We start from the raw sequence: 17,366 nt of genomic DNA, 5'->3' as shown, positions 1-17,366 counted from the left end.
TCTTACCTGAAAAGGTGGGTTATACTGCGTGACTTCTACTGTAACTGAATCAGGTATTTGGCAGCCATTATCTTCTATTGTTATCAGAGAATAATAGACAAGGCAGGGATTATCTGCTGGGTGCCATGCTGCTGCCAAAATCAGGAGCCCATCACTGATCATGGGGAAAACAAAACACAACAAAACATTTCTATAGTCTCTTTGGAAAACAAGAAATTTCTTACCAAACTAAATATGACACAGTATAACGAGACAATCCTACATCTAGAATTTAGCACTGTAGCACTGTCACTGTCAAAAAGCCAAAAAAAAAAAGAAAAAAAAATCTCATCTCCTTTATTCAAGACAGTCACCGATAAGAGCTTTCTAAAATTTTAATCCAAGTTCCAACATTAAGTTCACTCAAGCACCAATATAAACATACTTCAGGAAGAGAAAAAGAGCTGGGAAAGTATGCCCACTATCTCTCACCTAAAGGAGAAAGATAAAGTAAGAAGTGGGAGAGTGTCACTGAGCAACAGAGACGTTTCAACTATTAAGAAAAGGTCACCTCTAATTAAGGCAGACAATCAATGAAAGATTACACACCTGAAACCTAAGAAACACATTTTTCAAATCATCTAGCATCACCAAATTAAGAATACAAAACCATTAAGTGAGTTGTCATATCAGCAGAGACAGGAGTAATCCCTAAGCATGGATCGCAAGGTGTGACCCAAAAATAAAAGCAAAAAGTTGTCATATTAGATCTGCATTAGGAAAATTAGAGCAGACAGCAGAACTGATTTTTTGTTTTGATTTTTGGCTTTTTGGGTCACATGTAGCGTTACTACTGGCTCTGTACTCAGGAATTACTCCTGGCAGGGCTCGGGGGACATATGGGATACCAGGGATCGAACCCGGGTCAGCCACGTTCAAGGCAAATGTCCTACCCAATGTACTATTGCTCCAGCAAAACACCTATTTCTAAAGTATTACTTCCATTACTTCTTATGACAAATAGTTACTTACCAGCTCTGCTTTAAATCCAAATACTGAATGTTGACCCCTTCTTTAATAGCTTCATAGTTACTTTCAGATCCCTATATGAAAATATCAATAAGATAATAAACTACTCTGCATCTTTGTATTCCTCTCACTACTTAAGTGCCATATTCACAGTAACTCAAACATTTACTGTACATATTTAAACATCAACCAAACCAATAATTTAAGACATTCTTATATGATGGTAAAACACTGCACGTATGTATATTACACTGAAAAGTATTCCAAAAAAGAAAGCTAAAACTAGCATTTAGCATATAACCATAAATGTGATTTACATAAATATCATTGTTCCTTACCCAAATAGCATCAGCAATGTTTTCCTTCAGGATTCTATTTATATCCCAACTATGTACTTGTCTTTCTGAAGAATCATCTAATTCCCATTTACTGATGTTTGAACTTGTCAAGCTATAAAAGTTTGATTTTGCTCTATCCCAGAGGACACTTGAAAGCTATATGAAGAGGATAAAAAAGTCAAGTTTATAGATTATTGGATTCTGAGCTAGTAAACAATTACTCTGAAATCTTATGTATTTTCATAACTGTTTAGTAATTCTAATAGAATTCTTTATTTAGAATTCAAAGGAAGGAGTAAAAGGATCTTAAAAACAAAGGAGAATTTTCACAAGCAAAAGCACAGAGCTCAAAAATCAAAAGTTCCCTTGAAAAACTGAAAACAAAAAACAATCCTGCTAAATTGAAATGTAGATTATAACCAGAAATGTAAAACTAGGTTCAAATATAAAGTCAGGAAACAATCTATAATGTAAATTTTTAAACTTTAAAGTGAGGGAGATATTATCAATGGCTTTTGAACACAAAGTCTGGATGTGTGGGGTTAGCTGTACATGAATATGTTTGCCTACATATGTACATGCATGTGCAGGTACATGTACATATACAGGTATACACGGTATGGTATTTTAAATATTAAAACCCTGTCTCCACTTCTGTAAATATGACAACAACAAAAATGACGATAACCACTAAAGGGTCACGAGAGGCCAACATGAGTAAACTGGATGGCACTAGAGCGTGAGGAAACTTATTAACTAAGGGCCTAATAAAGGGAAAAAGATAGGGATGAAATGAGGTATGACTAAAGTCAATCTACAGTACCTGATAAGTAATCTCTTATAGAAAAAGGAAGACAATAATAATAATGATAATATTAATAATAGTTTTAAACTTATCTGGGTCAATAATAAAGGTAACAGTGCCATTTATAGAAACAAGTAACCTCCCTACATTGTAAACACCATAATGGTCACATGAGGTAACAAATACAAAACACTGAGCAGAGTATGCTCCATAAATGTTAGTTTCCATCATCCTCCCCATTCACTCTCCCAAGGCTCAAGGTGGAAGCTCAGTACAAAAACCTAAGATTTGTGTCATTTACACAGAAAGCTGGACATGGAACACACTTTTATTTAAGTATAAAAGAGTAAAATTAGTCCTTCCATTTGCATTTCCATTTAAGGGGCCTCCCAAGCATGCTTGGGAGGCAGGAGGTCCCTTCTGGTAGTGGGAGGGCACTCAACGCAACTAACAGTGCTCAGGGAACCTCCAGGGCTAGACCTGGCAATGATCTGGGACCATATGGTGCTGGGGATCACAACCCTGAGTCAGCAGCATGCGAGGCATATGACTCAATGCTAGTACTATTTCTCTAGCCCCCCCACATACATAATTTTATGTGACAGTTTAATTAAAATAATTTCCTTATCTGTCACTAAAAGAATATCAATATTACAGGGGCTGGAAAGATAGAACAGTAGGCAGGGCACTATCCTTATATGCAGGTGACTCAGGTTCAATCCCTGGCAGCTCATATGGTCCCCTGAGCACTGCCAGAATAATCCCTGAGTGCAGAGTCAGGAGTAAGTACTGAGCAAAAACCAGGTGTGGCCCCCAAACAAGAAAGAATATTAGTATTATTGAGGACACATGAGAATTAATATTAAATCCAGGTTACTACTAAAACATCTGGCCATCATAAAAATGCTTTACTGATGGGGCTGGAGCCATAGCACAGCGGGTAGGGCATTTGCCTTGTATGCGGCCGACCCGGGTTCGAATCCCAGCATCCCATATGGTCCCCTGAGCACCGCCAGGAGTAATTCCTGAGTGTAGAACCAGGAGTAACCCCTGTGCATCGCCGGGTGTGACCCAAAAAGAAAAAAAAAAAAAAGCTTTACTGAAAAGATCAAAGGTTTTACTTCAAGTACACTGCTGCTCATATGAAGACAATACCAATTTCAAAGGATACCTCCAATTTACTTATTTCTTAAGAAACAAAATGATAAAACAAGGTTATTTTGTTAACTTACTGTGAGATCACTACTAGCAGATAAAATTCCCAGAAGAGAAGAAACCCTCCGACCGATTCCTGAAAGCATTCCTTGCCCTTGAGGTAAGATATGCTGCTGAATCTTTCCTAAATTTTCAGGTATCAGTCGAATCAGTTGGCCTCCAGATGAGGACAAAATAAAACTTCCTCCCTGTGACAAATATTGTAAAATTAGTTCAATTAAATATCTAACAGTAAGAGAAAGAAAATACAGAATTCTCAGATTCACAAAAAAACAATCTGTACTTCAAAAGTGTTGCAACAATGTTGCAGTTTTACTTGACAGTCTGAGGCATTTCACTCCCAGAAGAAATATATATTTTCTGGGAGGATCACCTGACTGTCTCCGGAGGTTTTTGTGTTGTGGCCTGCGGGAGAGCAACCTGTTCAACCCCCTTTTATTAAGTTGAGAGCCCGGCAAGCTACCAAGAGTAACGCGCCCGCATGGCAGAGCCTCGCAAGCTACCCATGGTGTATTGGATATGCCAAAAACAGTAATAATAAGTCTCCCAATGAGAGACATTACTGGTGCCCACTCGAACAAATCGATGAGCAACTGGATGACAGTGACAAGATGGACTAACCAATGATATTCAGCCACACAGGCAGAATATGCGAATTAACTTAGTCAACAGAAACAGTCAGCAGAGCCTGGCAAGCTACCCGTGCATATTGGATATGCCAAGAACAGTAACAGCAAGTCTCTCAATGAGAGACGTTACTGGTGCCCGCTCGAACAAATCCATGAGCAAAGGGATGACAGTGAACAGTGAACAGTGACAGTGAACAGAAACAGTATCAAACTCAGTTACACACCCTGAAGTATAGTCAGTTAAAGTAACAGTAACAGTAACAGAAACAGAAAACTACCTGTACATCCAGGCCTAGCTAGGCCTGAGATTACGGGATGTTGTATACCAACATTAAGAATCTTAAAGTGTTGTTTACAATAGCCAGAATCTGGAAAAAACCCGAATGCCCCAGAACGGATGACTGGTTGAGGAAACTTTGGTACATCTATACAATGGAATACTATGCAGCTGTTAGAAAAAAGGAGGTCAAGAATTTTGTAGTCAAGTGGATGGGCATGAAAAGTTTCATGCTGAGTGAAATGAGTCAGAAAGAGAGAGACAGACATAGAAAGATTGCACTCATCTATGGTATATAGAATAACAGAGTGGGAGACTAACACCCAAGAACTGTAGAAATAAGTACCAGGAGGTTGACTCCATGGCTTCGAGGCTGGCCTCACGTTCCGGGGAAAGGTCAACTCAGAGAAGCGATCACCAACTACATTGTAGTCGAAGGCCATGTGGGGGAAGGGAGTTGCGGGCTGAATGAGGGCTAGAGACTGAGCACAGCGGCCACTCAACACCTTTATTGCAAACCACAACAGCTAATTAGAGAGAGAAAACAGAAGGGAATGCCTTGCCACAGTGGCAGGGTGGGGTGGGGGGGAGATGGGATTGGGGAGGGTGGGAGGGACACTGGGTTTACGGGTGGTGGAGAATGGGCACTGGTGAAGGGATGGGTTCCAAACTTTGTATGAGGGAAGTATAAGCACAAAAGTGTATAAATCTGTAACTGTACCCTCACGGTGATTCTCTAATTAAAAATAAATAAATTAAAAAAAAAAAAAGAATCTTAAAGTGTTATTTTATTTAAATAGTTTATAAATCCATACACTTATTATTACTCCTACATGATGTTAGCCTGGATGTGGGATAAAAGGAACCTCATCAACGGTTGATGAGTAGTAAAACACTGACTGGCTCAACCTTTTTAAAAAACAGTATAAAAAAAGCCAAAAAAAAGTGATTTAAAATTAGGGACTGGAGCAACAGTACAGTGAGTGGGGTGTTTGCCTAGCACACAGTCAACCCAGGTTTGATTCCCAGCATCCTATATGGTCCCCCAGCACCGACAGGAGTGATTCCTGAGTGCAGAGTCAGGAGTCAGCCCTGAGCATCACTGGGTGTGACCCAAACAGCCAAAAAAAAAAAAAAAAAAAACAGTATACACAGTCTTCAAAAATCTAAAGGAGCCGGAGCAATAGTACAGCAGGTAGGGCATTTTCCTTGTACACAGCTGACCCAAATTCAATCCCTGGCATCCCAAATGGTCCTCCAAGCACTGCCAGGAGTAATTCCTGAGTGCAGTCAGGAGTAACCCCTGAACATTGCTGGGTGTGACTGTGACCCCCCCCCCGCCACCAAAAAAAAAAAAGAAAGAAAGAAAACCTAAACTTTGAGCTCCATATGACCCAGCAATTCCACTTGAGTATCTAGGCCAAGGGCTCAAAAACTTCAATCACAAGACACGTGCATGCCTATATTCATAAGATCTAGAAACAACCCAATGTCCAAGAACAAATGACTTAATAAATAACTGTTACACTATTTAGCTATAAGAAAAGATGAAATTATACAATTTGGATCTGGAGAGTATCATGCTGAATGAAGTTAGCAAGAAACAGGGGGACACATACAGAATTACCTGTTTCATATGCGGCATACTAAGCATAGTAAGGGAATAACAAATGACCAAAAGCAATAGAATCTGTCAACTGATTACAGAATTGAGCTTACCATGACTAATGGGAAAGGTGGGAGGAAGGTGAACAGTGTCTTTAGAGAGGAGACCCTGAGACAAAGATGACACTCTAGTGGAGAGAGGGGTGAAACTGGAATATTGTATGCAGGGAATCCTATAATTGACAGCACTGTAAAGAAGAGTGAGTAAAATTAATTTTGTTTTAAATAAAGAAATTTTAAGTCACTCTCTTAAAAATGTTTCTGAAAGGTAATACCAATGGCAACTACCCAAGATTGGTACTTCAGAGTCTCATGAGACACGTGTCCCTTTGTCTAAGTGCTCAAACCTAAGATTGTGATGTTTCCTTTTCTCTTTTTTTAAAAATTTATGAGGATTACCAGACTGTATGTTTTAGGGGTGCAATGCCTACTACCAGTCCACTAGACCCTTTCCACCCTGTTACTTTACTCTCCCTTCCTTGGTAACCTGAGTTCTGTGGTCAGAGTCTAAGTGCTGATATTGGACACTGTCTCTTCCCTTGCTTCTTTAGATATCACAAAAGAGTGAGATCATCTGGTATTTTGTCTTTCCCCTTCTGACTTATTCATTTAGCATAACCCTCTCCAGTTCTATTCATGTTGTAGCAAAACATAGCACTGTAACAGTGTCGTCCCGTTGTTCATCGATTTGCTGGAGTGGGCACCAGTAATGTGTTCATTGTGAGACTTGTTTTGTTTTTGGCATATCGAATATGCCATAGGTAGCTTGCCAGGCTCTGCCGTGGTGCAGGATGCTCTCGGTAGCTTGCTAGCTCTGCGAGAGGGGTGGAGGAATCGAATCTGGGTCGGCCGCATGCAAGGCAAAAGCCCTACCCGCTCTGCTATCACTCAGTCCGTAGCAAAACATAGGATTTCATTTTTGCTAACAGCCGAGTAGTAATTCATTGTGCCTATACACCACAGCTTTTTTTATCTTCTGTTGTCAGGAACTTGAACTAGTTCCAAATCTTGCCTACTGTAAACAGATGCAGTGAATATAGATGTGAAACTTATTTTCTATTTTTATTATCCCCCTGGCCTGTAGACCCTAACATTTTTATTATTCAAATCTTACTGTCAAACAAATTTGTTTTCCAATGAATATAAAATAATATTCTTATATACCTGTACTGCTGTTAGGAAGCTGCAAGTCTTATCACCACCCAAATCTACAGAGGTCTCTGTATAGGTGTCTTCACCACCAAGACTTGGCCAATAGCGGATGGATCCTTCTCTAGTGGCGACCATGACAGCAACAGCCTTGAAAAAAAGAGTATATCATTCACCAATCACAATAGAAGATTAATACTGATATACAGAAACCAGGACAATTTGATTACCAAACATCAGAAATTAGAAAATTAGAAATTAAAAATTCCTTGTAATGTTTTTTTCATCATGTGTAAAACTGACATCGTTTCATACAGTTCCTTTTTACAGTTCTATTTTAAAAGATACCTAGGTTCATGTAATTACAATAAGGATAGAGAACAGTTCCTATAACTCCCTAGTGCTCTCCCTTTCTAATCACACCCTTCCCTTATCCAAACCCCTACGGACCTCTATTTCTATCATTATAGTTTTATCTCTCAGAATGTCAAACAAATGAAATATACAGAATAGTTCTTTTTGGTGGGCTGAAGATAGTGGAGTACAGTGAATAGGGCACTTGCCTTACAGACAACCAGAGTTCAATTCCTGGCATCCTATATGGTCCCCCAAGCACTGTCAGGAGTAATTCCTGAATGCAGAGCCAAGAGTAAGCCCTGCACATCACCAGATGTGGCACAAAAAAACAAAAGAATACTGTTCCTTTTTGTTTGGGGGGCTAGAGCCAAGTATTTGGCACTATGAGGTGCTTGATATCAAACCTGGGGCTGCCATATGCAAACCATTTGCTCAGCACACTGATTCATTTCTCCAGTCCCTGCTTAAGATTTTTTGGTTTTTGGTTTTTGGTTTTTTGCTTTTTGGGTCACACCGGGAATGCACAGGGGTTACACCTGGCGGTGCTCAGGGGACCAAATGGGATGCTGGGAATCAAACCTGGGTTTGGGCTGGCTGTGTGCAAGACAAAAGCCCTACCCACTGTGCTATTGCTCCAGCCCCCCTGCTTAAGTTTTGAGAGTTCTATGCATACAAGTCCTCTGTTGTACGCAACATGCATTCAAATAGCAGTTTATTCAAAATTTGTTTATTATAATGTTGATAAGGGGGAAGAAAACAGCTCATATTGAACCAAATGATGTGGCCTGAGGATCTGTTATCTGTACTTTCTATTTTGCTCAATTACCCAATGTGTCCAATCTCTGCAATAGAAGTGCCTTAATTTCTTAGCATTACAGTTTAGTTTTAAATTGGACTGAATGATTCCTTCAGCTTCAGAGTTCCCTTCTTTAAAAAAAAAAAAATGTCAATATACATTTAGTCACATTTACCTGAGTAGAATGTGCTTCACCTGAGGCAGCAGAGTAAGAGAGAGCCACCAAATCAGCACTCCAGTGGAAATCACTAGGGGGCAGCTGAAGCTCTTTGCAAACTGATAACTGCAGAACAAATGCAAATAAAATATAAATTTTCACATCACATTAATGACTGAATATGCACCTGACTTAATTTTCTTTCTCTGCATATTTTTTGGGGAGAGGTTCATTTCTGGTGGAATTCTACAAATATTCTTTCATTCTTTTTCGAGTGGGGGCTACACCCGGTGATGTTTAGAGGTCATGTGGTATGGGAGAGCAACCCAGCACTCCCATATGCAAAATATTCACTCAAGTCACTTAAGTCCTATCTCTCTGGTCCTGTAGATATTAGTTCTTCTCATAGCATTTGCATCATGCATATCATTCTCATATCATTTTGATGAAGCTTTCATTATATCTGTCACTAACTGTGAAACCAAATGTTTTAAAAAATACAGAATCAGGAAAACATAAAAACTAGAACAGACCCTGAATATCAATCAGTACAATCTCTTCCAAAACTAAAAATAACTCTATTGGCTAAAAGAATATAGGCTTACTATAGTTTTTTCAGTCTAGAGCTGACCAGATGACTACAAATTATATCAGTTGTCTGAAATATTTCTTAGACAAAGGCTCAATATCAGACTCCCTCTGATAACTAAGTATGCCCCCAGGACTTCTCTCTCACCTATAGTCCCAACTACAAGTAATACTTTGTAGACAGCAGCACTAATGAGGCTGGTAGACAAAGAATTTAGGTAAGCAGGAGCCTCACATTCCAAAGAGGCATTGGCCCAGTGAGTAATGTGATGAAAGAGAATATGCATGATCTGGAACCAAGAAGCTATTAATGATAGATTACCATACATACAAAGATAAGTTCTTTATGAAGAATAACAATCACTATTAAACTTAGCGGGCTGGAGCGATAGCACAGCGGTAGGGCGTTCACCTTTCACATGGCCGACCCGTGTTCCATTCCTCCGCCCCTCTCAGAGAGCCCGGCAAACTATCGAGAGTATCGAGCCAGCACGCAGAGCCTGGCAAGCTACCCGTGGCGTATTAGATATGCCAAAAACAGTAACAACAAGTCTCACAATGAGAGACGTTACTGATGCCCGCTCAAACAAATCAATGAGCAACGGGATGACAGTGACAGTGACATTAAACTTAGCAATGGTTAAATTTTGTTTCATTTTTTCCAATGTTATTAAGTATAATTCAGAAGATAAGTGAAACAGTGTTAAGAATAAACTTTGTTCATTAGTTTATGTAGATAGCAATTTATCTTAGACTTCACTGGGTAGGCTTCTTAGCATGCCAACAAATCCACAATGCTGAGCAGATCCAGTTTACTGTCCTCCAGCAGCTCAAATTTAGAATTAAAATTAAGACTCAAATGACAAACCTCTCCTCTACTGGCTTCTAGCTCCCTAAAGAGCTGTTACCTTAGTAATAGGTGATAGAGCAATCTTCCAAATAAGAAGTTTCTCTTTGTAGACCAGACAAGCCCATCCACCTTCATCGATTCGAACACTCAGCTGATCATCAACTAAAGGTAAGACAAACTATTTATTAGTGTTAAAGTATGAGCAAGTAAAACTTCAAATTTTGGAGGTAACCACAGAGACAGTACAGCAGGTGGTGAGGCACTTGTCTTGCACACAACAACTAACCTGGGTACAATCCCCAGCATAATGCATGTCCTCTAAGTACCACCAGAAATAATCCTTGAGCTCAGAGTCAGGAGGAAGTCCTTAGCACTGCCAAGTGTGGCCCAAAACCAAAATAAACAACAGCAAAAAAAAAGGAAAATGTGTATAATTTTGTAAAAAAATCTTTTACAAAACTCTCAACTGGTACATTCTTATCAAAAAAAGAAAAAATGATCACATATTCCTTTCTTTTCTTTTTTTTTATTTTTTAATTAGTGAATCACCATGGGGGTACAGTAACAGATTTACATATTTTCATACTTATGTTTCCCTCATACAATGTTCGGGCCCCGCCCTCTACCAGTGTCCATTCTCCACCACTAGTGAACCCAGTATCCCTCCCACCTCCCAATCCCATCTCCCCTCCTCCTCCCCCTCCCCTTGCCTCAGTGGCAGGGCATTCCCTTTTGATCTCTCTCTCTCTCTCTTTTTGGATGTTGTGGTCTGTAATAGGGGTATTGAGTGGCCATCGTGTTCAATCTATAGTCTACTTTCAGCACGCATCTCCCCTCCCGAGGGTTATAGCTCTGCAAGCATTCCTCAGGAAGGAAGAGCCTACATAGATAGCTTGACTTCACAGCTCAAGATCTTAGAAAAGGACCAGAAAAAGGAACCCAAACCAGACCAAAGGAAAGAAATAATAAAAATCAGAGCAGAAATTAACGACATAGAAACTCAGAAAACAATCCGAAAGGTCAATGAAACCAAGAGCTGGTTCTTTGAGAAAATAAACAAGATTGATCACATATTTAAAAAAAAAAATTAATTCACAATAAAAAGTAGACCTTGGGGGGCTGGAGGATAGCACAGCGGGTAGGGTATTTGCCTTGCATGCAGCTGACCTGGGTTCTATTCCCAGCATCCCATATGGTCCCCTGAGCACTGCCAGCGGTAATTCCTGAGTGCAGAGCCAGGAGTAACCCCTGGGCATCGCTAGTGTGATCCAAAAAAAGCAAAAAAAGTAGTCATTGGGCTGGAGCGATAGCATAGCTGGTAGGGTGTTTGCCTTGGATGCAGCCGACCCAGGTTCGATTCCCAGCATCCCATATGGTCCCCTGAGCACGGGCAGGAGTAATTCCTGAGTGTAGAGCCAGGAGTAACCCCTGTGCATTGCCGGATGTGATAAAAAAAAAAAAAATAGTCCTCAACAATTTAACAGTTTCTTGGGTTTAGGGCCCCTCTTGAACCTGCTCAGAGCCACTAGTGGGGCTCGGAGGATCAAATCCAGGCCTCAAGAAATAAATGTGTTTCAGCCCTCTAAGCTGTCTCCTGGCACATAGCAGCTTTAGTTTTAGTAAATGTGGAATTTGACTTTTCAGTGTCTCCATAAAATGAAATAATTATTTTCCCAAAGAATCCTTACTGGGGGAAAATCATGTCACTTTTAAGGAATGTGATGTTTTTCCCCCTTGAAATGCTTTAAATAAAATGAGAAAGTTTGGGGGCTGGAGCGATAGCACAGCGGGTAGGGCATTTGCCTTGCACGCAGCCCGACCTGGGTTCGATTCCCAGCATCCCATATGGTCCCCTGAGCATCGCCAAGAGTGATTCCTGAGTTCAGAGCCAGGAGTAACCCCTGTGCATCGCCAGGTGTGACCCAAAAAGAAAAAAAAGAGAGAGAAAGTTTGTGTTACTTATTAACACAAATTTACAAATTAACACTAATTTACTTAGAACTGTGAATGTTGCTAACAGAAAATGCTGCTATCAGAGATAACATGTAATAACAGAACACTAAAAAAATGCCCCCATCTTCATCAGTGAGCAGAGAGAAACTCTACCTCATCAGAGCACTCCTGTGCCCTACCACCTGTGGCCTTGGTGTCACTCTCTTCTCACTCCAAGGAAAAGACAGAAGAAATATGGTAAGTCTTTCCTGCAGGGGGTTCATTGTTCAGTGATTTGTTCTTTGTTGGCTTCCTTGGCTGACTTACACTGATAAGAGTACAAGTTTGCTTTCCATTCACCATTCCTTTGCTACCATAAGCCATCACCCACGTTCAAGCCCACTCCCCTCTTTGACAGCTTTAGAGAATGGGAGATGGACGAAGAAAAGTTTCTCCTTATTCCTTCTCAACTAGAAACTGCCGCAGTTTGTCCAAACAGTTGATGCTAACAGAATGCCACATTAAAAAAAACAGGACAGGCTGAATGCACCAAAGTTGCCCTTAATAGCACACTCCCAAATGTCATGTTGGATGGGAAGCACCAGCAAAGGTTTCCCTTTCCTAGCAGTCCTTATGCCATGTCCTTTGCCCTGATATGGCTCCCTATTCTTCAGGGAGTGAATACACTTGAAAAGAACAAGCTTGTGCCTTTAGGACTACACATGAATAAATGAAGGACTTCCTTAAAAGACAGTTTACAAACCAGATGACTAAGAAAGACAAATACTTTAGTAATTTAAACCCAGATGTACCTACACAAAATGCTTTTTCCTCTTTCCCTTTGGCTTATTTAAATTTCACAATTTATTTAATTTAATAAAATTTAACCTGGGGCTGGAGAGACAGTACAGCAACCTGTGAGATAAAAATAAATTTCACCTAGCACCCTTTGCTTGGTGGTCCTTTCTCTATCTGAGCTGCTTTTTCCCCCAGCATGTGAGGCCGGCTTCCAAGTTGTGGAGTAATCCTCCTGGTACTTACCTCTACTATTCTTGGGTGTTAGTCTCCCATTCTGTTACTTTATATTCTACAAATGAGTGCAACCTTTCTATGTCTGTCCCTCTCTTTCTGACTCATTTCATTTAACATGATACTTTCCATGTTGGTGGGCCCACTTGGGATGGGAGATACAGGCTGAAAATAGACTACAGACTGAACATGATGGCTACTTAATTCCTATAGAGCAAACCACAACACCCAATGGGAGAGAGAGAAAGCAAAAGGAAATTCCCTGCCACAGAGACGGGGTGGAGTGGAAGGGAGGGATATTGGGACCACTGGTGATGGAAAATGGGTACTGGTGGAAGGATGGGTACTCGATCATTGCATGACTGAAATGCAAGCATGAAAGTTTGTAAGTCTGTAACTGTATCTCACGGTGATTCACTAATAAAGATTAAAAAAAAAAAAAACGAAAAATGAACTCATAACTTGGAGAGAAAGTACAGTGGATAAAGTGCTTGCCCTGTCTGTGGCTGAACTGGGTTTGACTCCTGGCGTACGATATGGTCCCATGGAAACACCATGAGTGATCCCTTAGCTCAGAGCCAGGAGTAAGCCCTCAGCACTGATGGGTATGATCCTCCACCACAAAACTGAACTCACTCTGCTAACCAAAGTTATTCTATTTCTCAATGACAGTGAACCCAAATAGGTTATCAACTTTTCCCATTTAGATGAAGATATACCAGAAAAATCACAAATTTAAAATTCTGTGCCTGTCTGGGGCTTTATTTTGAATTAGTAATAGAGGCAAATAGAAAATTACACTCACCATCAGACAATGTTAGGGCTTCCATGACTTTAACTGGCAGAGAAGATCCAAATGTCTTCACATCATAGTTTATAGACTCTGTTACAGAGTGGTATGGGAATAGTCGTGTAGGTGTTCCCCTAAAGATAAAAAATCATATTACTTCATCTTAACATAAAAGCTTCCATTATTCTAATTTTCATGTGTATATTTTCACAATTAAAAGAACTTGTATAGGGATTGGAGATATAATACAGCGAATAGGGTGCTTGTCTTGCAAGCAACCAACCGGGTTCAATTCCCAATATCCCATATGGTCCCCCAAGCACCACCAGGAGTAATTCCTGAGTGCAGAGTCAGGAGTAACCCAAGCATTGCTGGTTGTGGCCCCAAACGTAAAACCAAAATAACTTGTATAAACTAAAAGGAAGATGAGATTAAGTTGTAAGGTATGGGGGGGGGGGGATTAAAATATATATTAGCATAGAAGGCTCAACATATAACAATGTTAGTAATCTCATATTCAAGGGCTTAATAGTTCCAAGGTGAAATACAACAATCTTCATGCATTTTCTTCTAAGAAAACCTTTTTTGATCATTTTTAGCGAATTATTCATGACAAATATAAAATAAATCCTTTAGGGCCTGCTCTTGGGATAGGCTTGGGCGGTGATTGGGAAAATTCAAAATATTGGTGGTGAGAAGATGTAATGGTGGTAGAATATTGAATAGATTATTAACAACTTTATAAAAAAAAAAACTACCAAAAAAAAAAAGGTGGTAGGGTGGCTAGAGCAATATAGTACAGCAGGTAGGGAGCTTGCCTTGGACATGGCCAACCCATCCCAGGCACCACATAGGGTCCCCAGTGCCTTTCCAGGAATGATTCCTAAGCACGGAGCCAGGAGTAAGCCCTGAACACAGCAAGGTGTGGCAAAAAAATAAATAAATAAATTTAGAGAATTGGGGCCAGGAAGATGGTTCAGATGGGTGGAGCACATGCTCTGCTAGCAGGAGGCCGGGGTTCAATTCCCAACCACAAGATAATCCCCAAGCATTGTGACAAGAGCAACATAAAAACAAAAATTAAAAAAAACACAGAACTGGGGCTGGAGCGATAGCACAGCGGGTAGGACGTTTGCCTTGAACGCAACTGACCTAGGTTCAATTCCCAGCATCCCATATGGTCCCCTGAGCACCGCCAGGGGTAATTCCTGAGTGCAGAGCCAGGAGTAACCCCTGTGCACCGCTGGGTGTGACCCAAAAAGCAAAACAAAAAAAAAAAAACCACAGCACTTAGAAAAACATGGATTTAGATACTTATGCACTAGCAATCAGATGCATACCCTACTTACACTTTACGAAATGGAGTTTATCAAACAATGGAATTTAAAGTTTTTAATCACTAGGTGAGATTATGTTCACCTCTGTCAGCTATGGAATTATAAGAATCTGTTGGGGCAGAGCAATAGTACAGCAAGCATGATGTTTGCCTTGCACACAGCTAACCGGGGTTTGAGCCAAAGCATCCCATATGGCGTCCTAAGCACTGCCAGGAGTAACTCCTGAGCATTGCTGGGTATGGCTGAAAGGAAAAAAAAAAGGGAATCTGTCAGATGTGTATGTGTACCATCATACAAGTAAATAGTTATCGTGTGCATGTTATCTGGTCTTCAGTAGCAGATTATATATTTCTTATCTTCTTCTGAACACCCACAAAACATTAAGAGTTACTATGAGTAGAGAGACTGTCACAGAATAAGGTATTTGCCTTGCAGGCAGCCAACCCAGGCTTGTTCCCTGGCACCCCTTGGGGTTCCCCCAACTCAGCCTGGAGTAATCCTTGAGCACAGAGCCAGAAATAATCCCTGAGCTGGATATGATCCCAAAAAACAAAACAATAACAACCAAAAACCAAAACCAAAAAACAATCATAGTTACTAAAAGTGAGTTATAATGGTCTAGAAGAGAGCTCAAACAGATAAAACAAATCTACAAGGTCCCATGCTTGACCCGCCACCCTACCCACCCTTCCCACACCCCAGCGCCCTCTTGGTAACCTTCAAGCATGCCAGGCTGAATATTGTAGGGAGTGGCCTCTGGGGCCTGGCAGGGGAGCCCCCTTTCCCACCCATGAAAGTCATTCATCTCTTAAGAAAATGGAATGAGCTGCACAGAGAAGGGTGGTAGAGTGGGGCAAGTGATAGCTCAGTGAGCTGGAGCTCATGCTTTGCGCAAGAGCAAGCCCCAAGTAAGGAGTCAGGAGTGCATCGCCGGGTGTGACTAAAAAAGTCAAAAGAGAAAAAAAAAGTATGAAACACAAAAGTTTCTATTCTGACATTTCTCAAAAACTGCAAACACACAATTATGAAAAGACTTCTTCAAAGATGCAAAAAAAGTCAGCAATGCTACAAAGCCTTCAAAAATCCCAGCACTGGGGCCGGAGCGATAGCACAGCGGGTAGGGCGTTTGCCTTGCACGCGGCCGACCTGGGTTCGATCCCCGGCATCCCATATGGTCCCCCACGCACTGCCAGGAGCAATTCCTGAGTGCAAAGCCAGGAGTAACCCCTGAGCATCGCTGGGTGTGACCCAAAAAAAGCAAAAAAAAAAAAAAAAATCCCAGCACTTTTGAGGCCGGAGCGATAGCACAGCGGGTAGGGCGTTTGCCTTGCACACGGCCGACCAGAGTTCGATCCCCGGCATCCCATATGGTCCCCCAAGCACTGCCAGGAGTAATTCCTGAGTGCAAAGCCAGGAGTAACCCCTGAGCATCGCTGGGTGTGACCCAAAAAGAAAAAATAAATAAATAAATAAAAGAAAATAAAACCTTAAAAAAAAAAAATCCCAGCACTTTTAAAGTACGGCAAAGTTTCAGAGGCTGGAAAAATAGTACAGTGGGTACGGTGCTTGCCTTGCATGAGGCTGATGAAGTTTGATCTCTGGCACCCCAAGGAGTAATTCCTGAGTGCAAGGCCAGGAGTAACTCCTGAGTATCACTGGGTGTGGCAAGAAAAACCCATTTTTTTTTAAATAAGTGCGGGGTTGTGGGGGGAGGCTTGGAGCCACATTCTGCTGTGCACAGGATTTGCTCCTGGCTCTGCTCTCAGAGATCACGTTTGGTGGGAGCTCAGAGGACCATAGGAGGTGCTGGGACTCAATCAAACCCACGCGCCCCATATTCTATAATATTTGACTGTTTGTTCAAGACCTAACAATGCCATTTTCCTCAAGTGGGCAATTCCTTTTAGATAGTAGAGATCACAGAAAACTACCCAGAAACACGATGCCTTCTTCTAAGGCTCTCGATTACTTGCAAAATTGGTGGTGCTTTAGCATGAACTGACCAACGACACGGACTGGGTCGCCACGCACGCCGGATAACAAAGCACTTCTCGCCCTGATTCCGGAAAGCCTTTCCCCAGCGAATTCCATGACAGAATTAAACTCTGCCGCGAATCCTCCTTTCATGGCCAGTCAGCAGCAATCATGAAAGTTCGCGAGGGAATGTATAACGGATGCTTCTCCGGAGTGAGAAGACTTCACGACTTCACTTCCCGCCCCCCATCATTTTACATCTACGGCGTGGCACTTCGTTCGTGCCGACTCCTTTGGGCTTACAAGGAAGCAAGTCAGATGCTGGGGAATAACAAAGAGAATCGCGCGTGCCTCACGCCAGAGACAGGAGTCAGTGGGAAGGAGATGACTAGGGATGCATATCCGGTTCGTTCGTATCGGCTTAAAGGTTAAGTTTCCACGCGAAGCGGGTGGGGAGGGTCTGGCGTCCC

General features: G+C 41.3%; 1 protein-coding gene across 2 annotated transcripts in view; it reads right to left on the bottom strand.

The window, feature by feature from the left end:
- Positions 1-17,366, bottom strand: part of NUP133 (nucleoporin 133) — a 68,089-nt gene that overhangs the window by 49,758 nt on the left and 965 nt on the right. For both annotated transcript variants that reach the window (XM_055147352.1, XM_055147351.1), the window contains exons 2-9: positions 13,601-13,719; positions 9,893-9,996; positions 8,415-8,522; positions 7,102-7,236; positions 3,384-3,554; positions 1,347-1,502; positions 1,012-1,082; positions 7-154 (exon numbers count right to left, since the gene is read on the bottom strand). In XM_055147352.1, the coding sequence (XP_055003327.1) occupies positions 7-154; positions 1,012-1,082; positions 1,347-1,502; positions 3,384-3,554; positions 7,102-7,236; positions 8,415-8,522; positions 9,893-9,996; positions 13,601-13,719 (1,012 nt within the window). The remainder of the gene's footprint in view (positions 1-6; positions 155-1,011; positions 1,083-1,346; positions 1,503-3,383; positions 3,555-7,101; positions 7,237-8,414; positions 8,523-9,892; positions 9,997-13,600; positions 13,720-17,366) is intronic.

Source organism: Sorex araneus, chromosome 9 (genome assembly GCF_027595985.1).
Source record: "Sorex araneus isolate mSorAra2 chromosome 9, mSorAra2.pri, whole genome shotgun sequence".
Lineage (NCBI taxonomy): Eukaryota > Metazoa > Chordata > Mammalia > Eulipotyphla > Soricidae > Sorex > Sorex araneus.
This window is presented reverse-complemented; position numbering and strand designations above follow the sequence as displayed.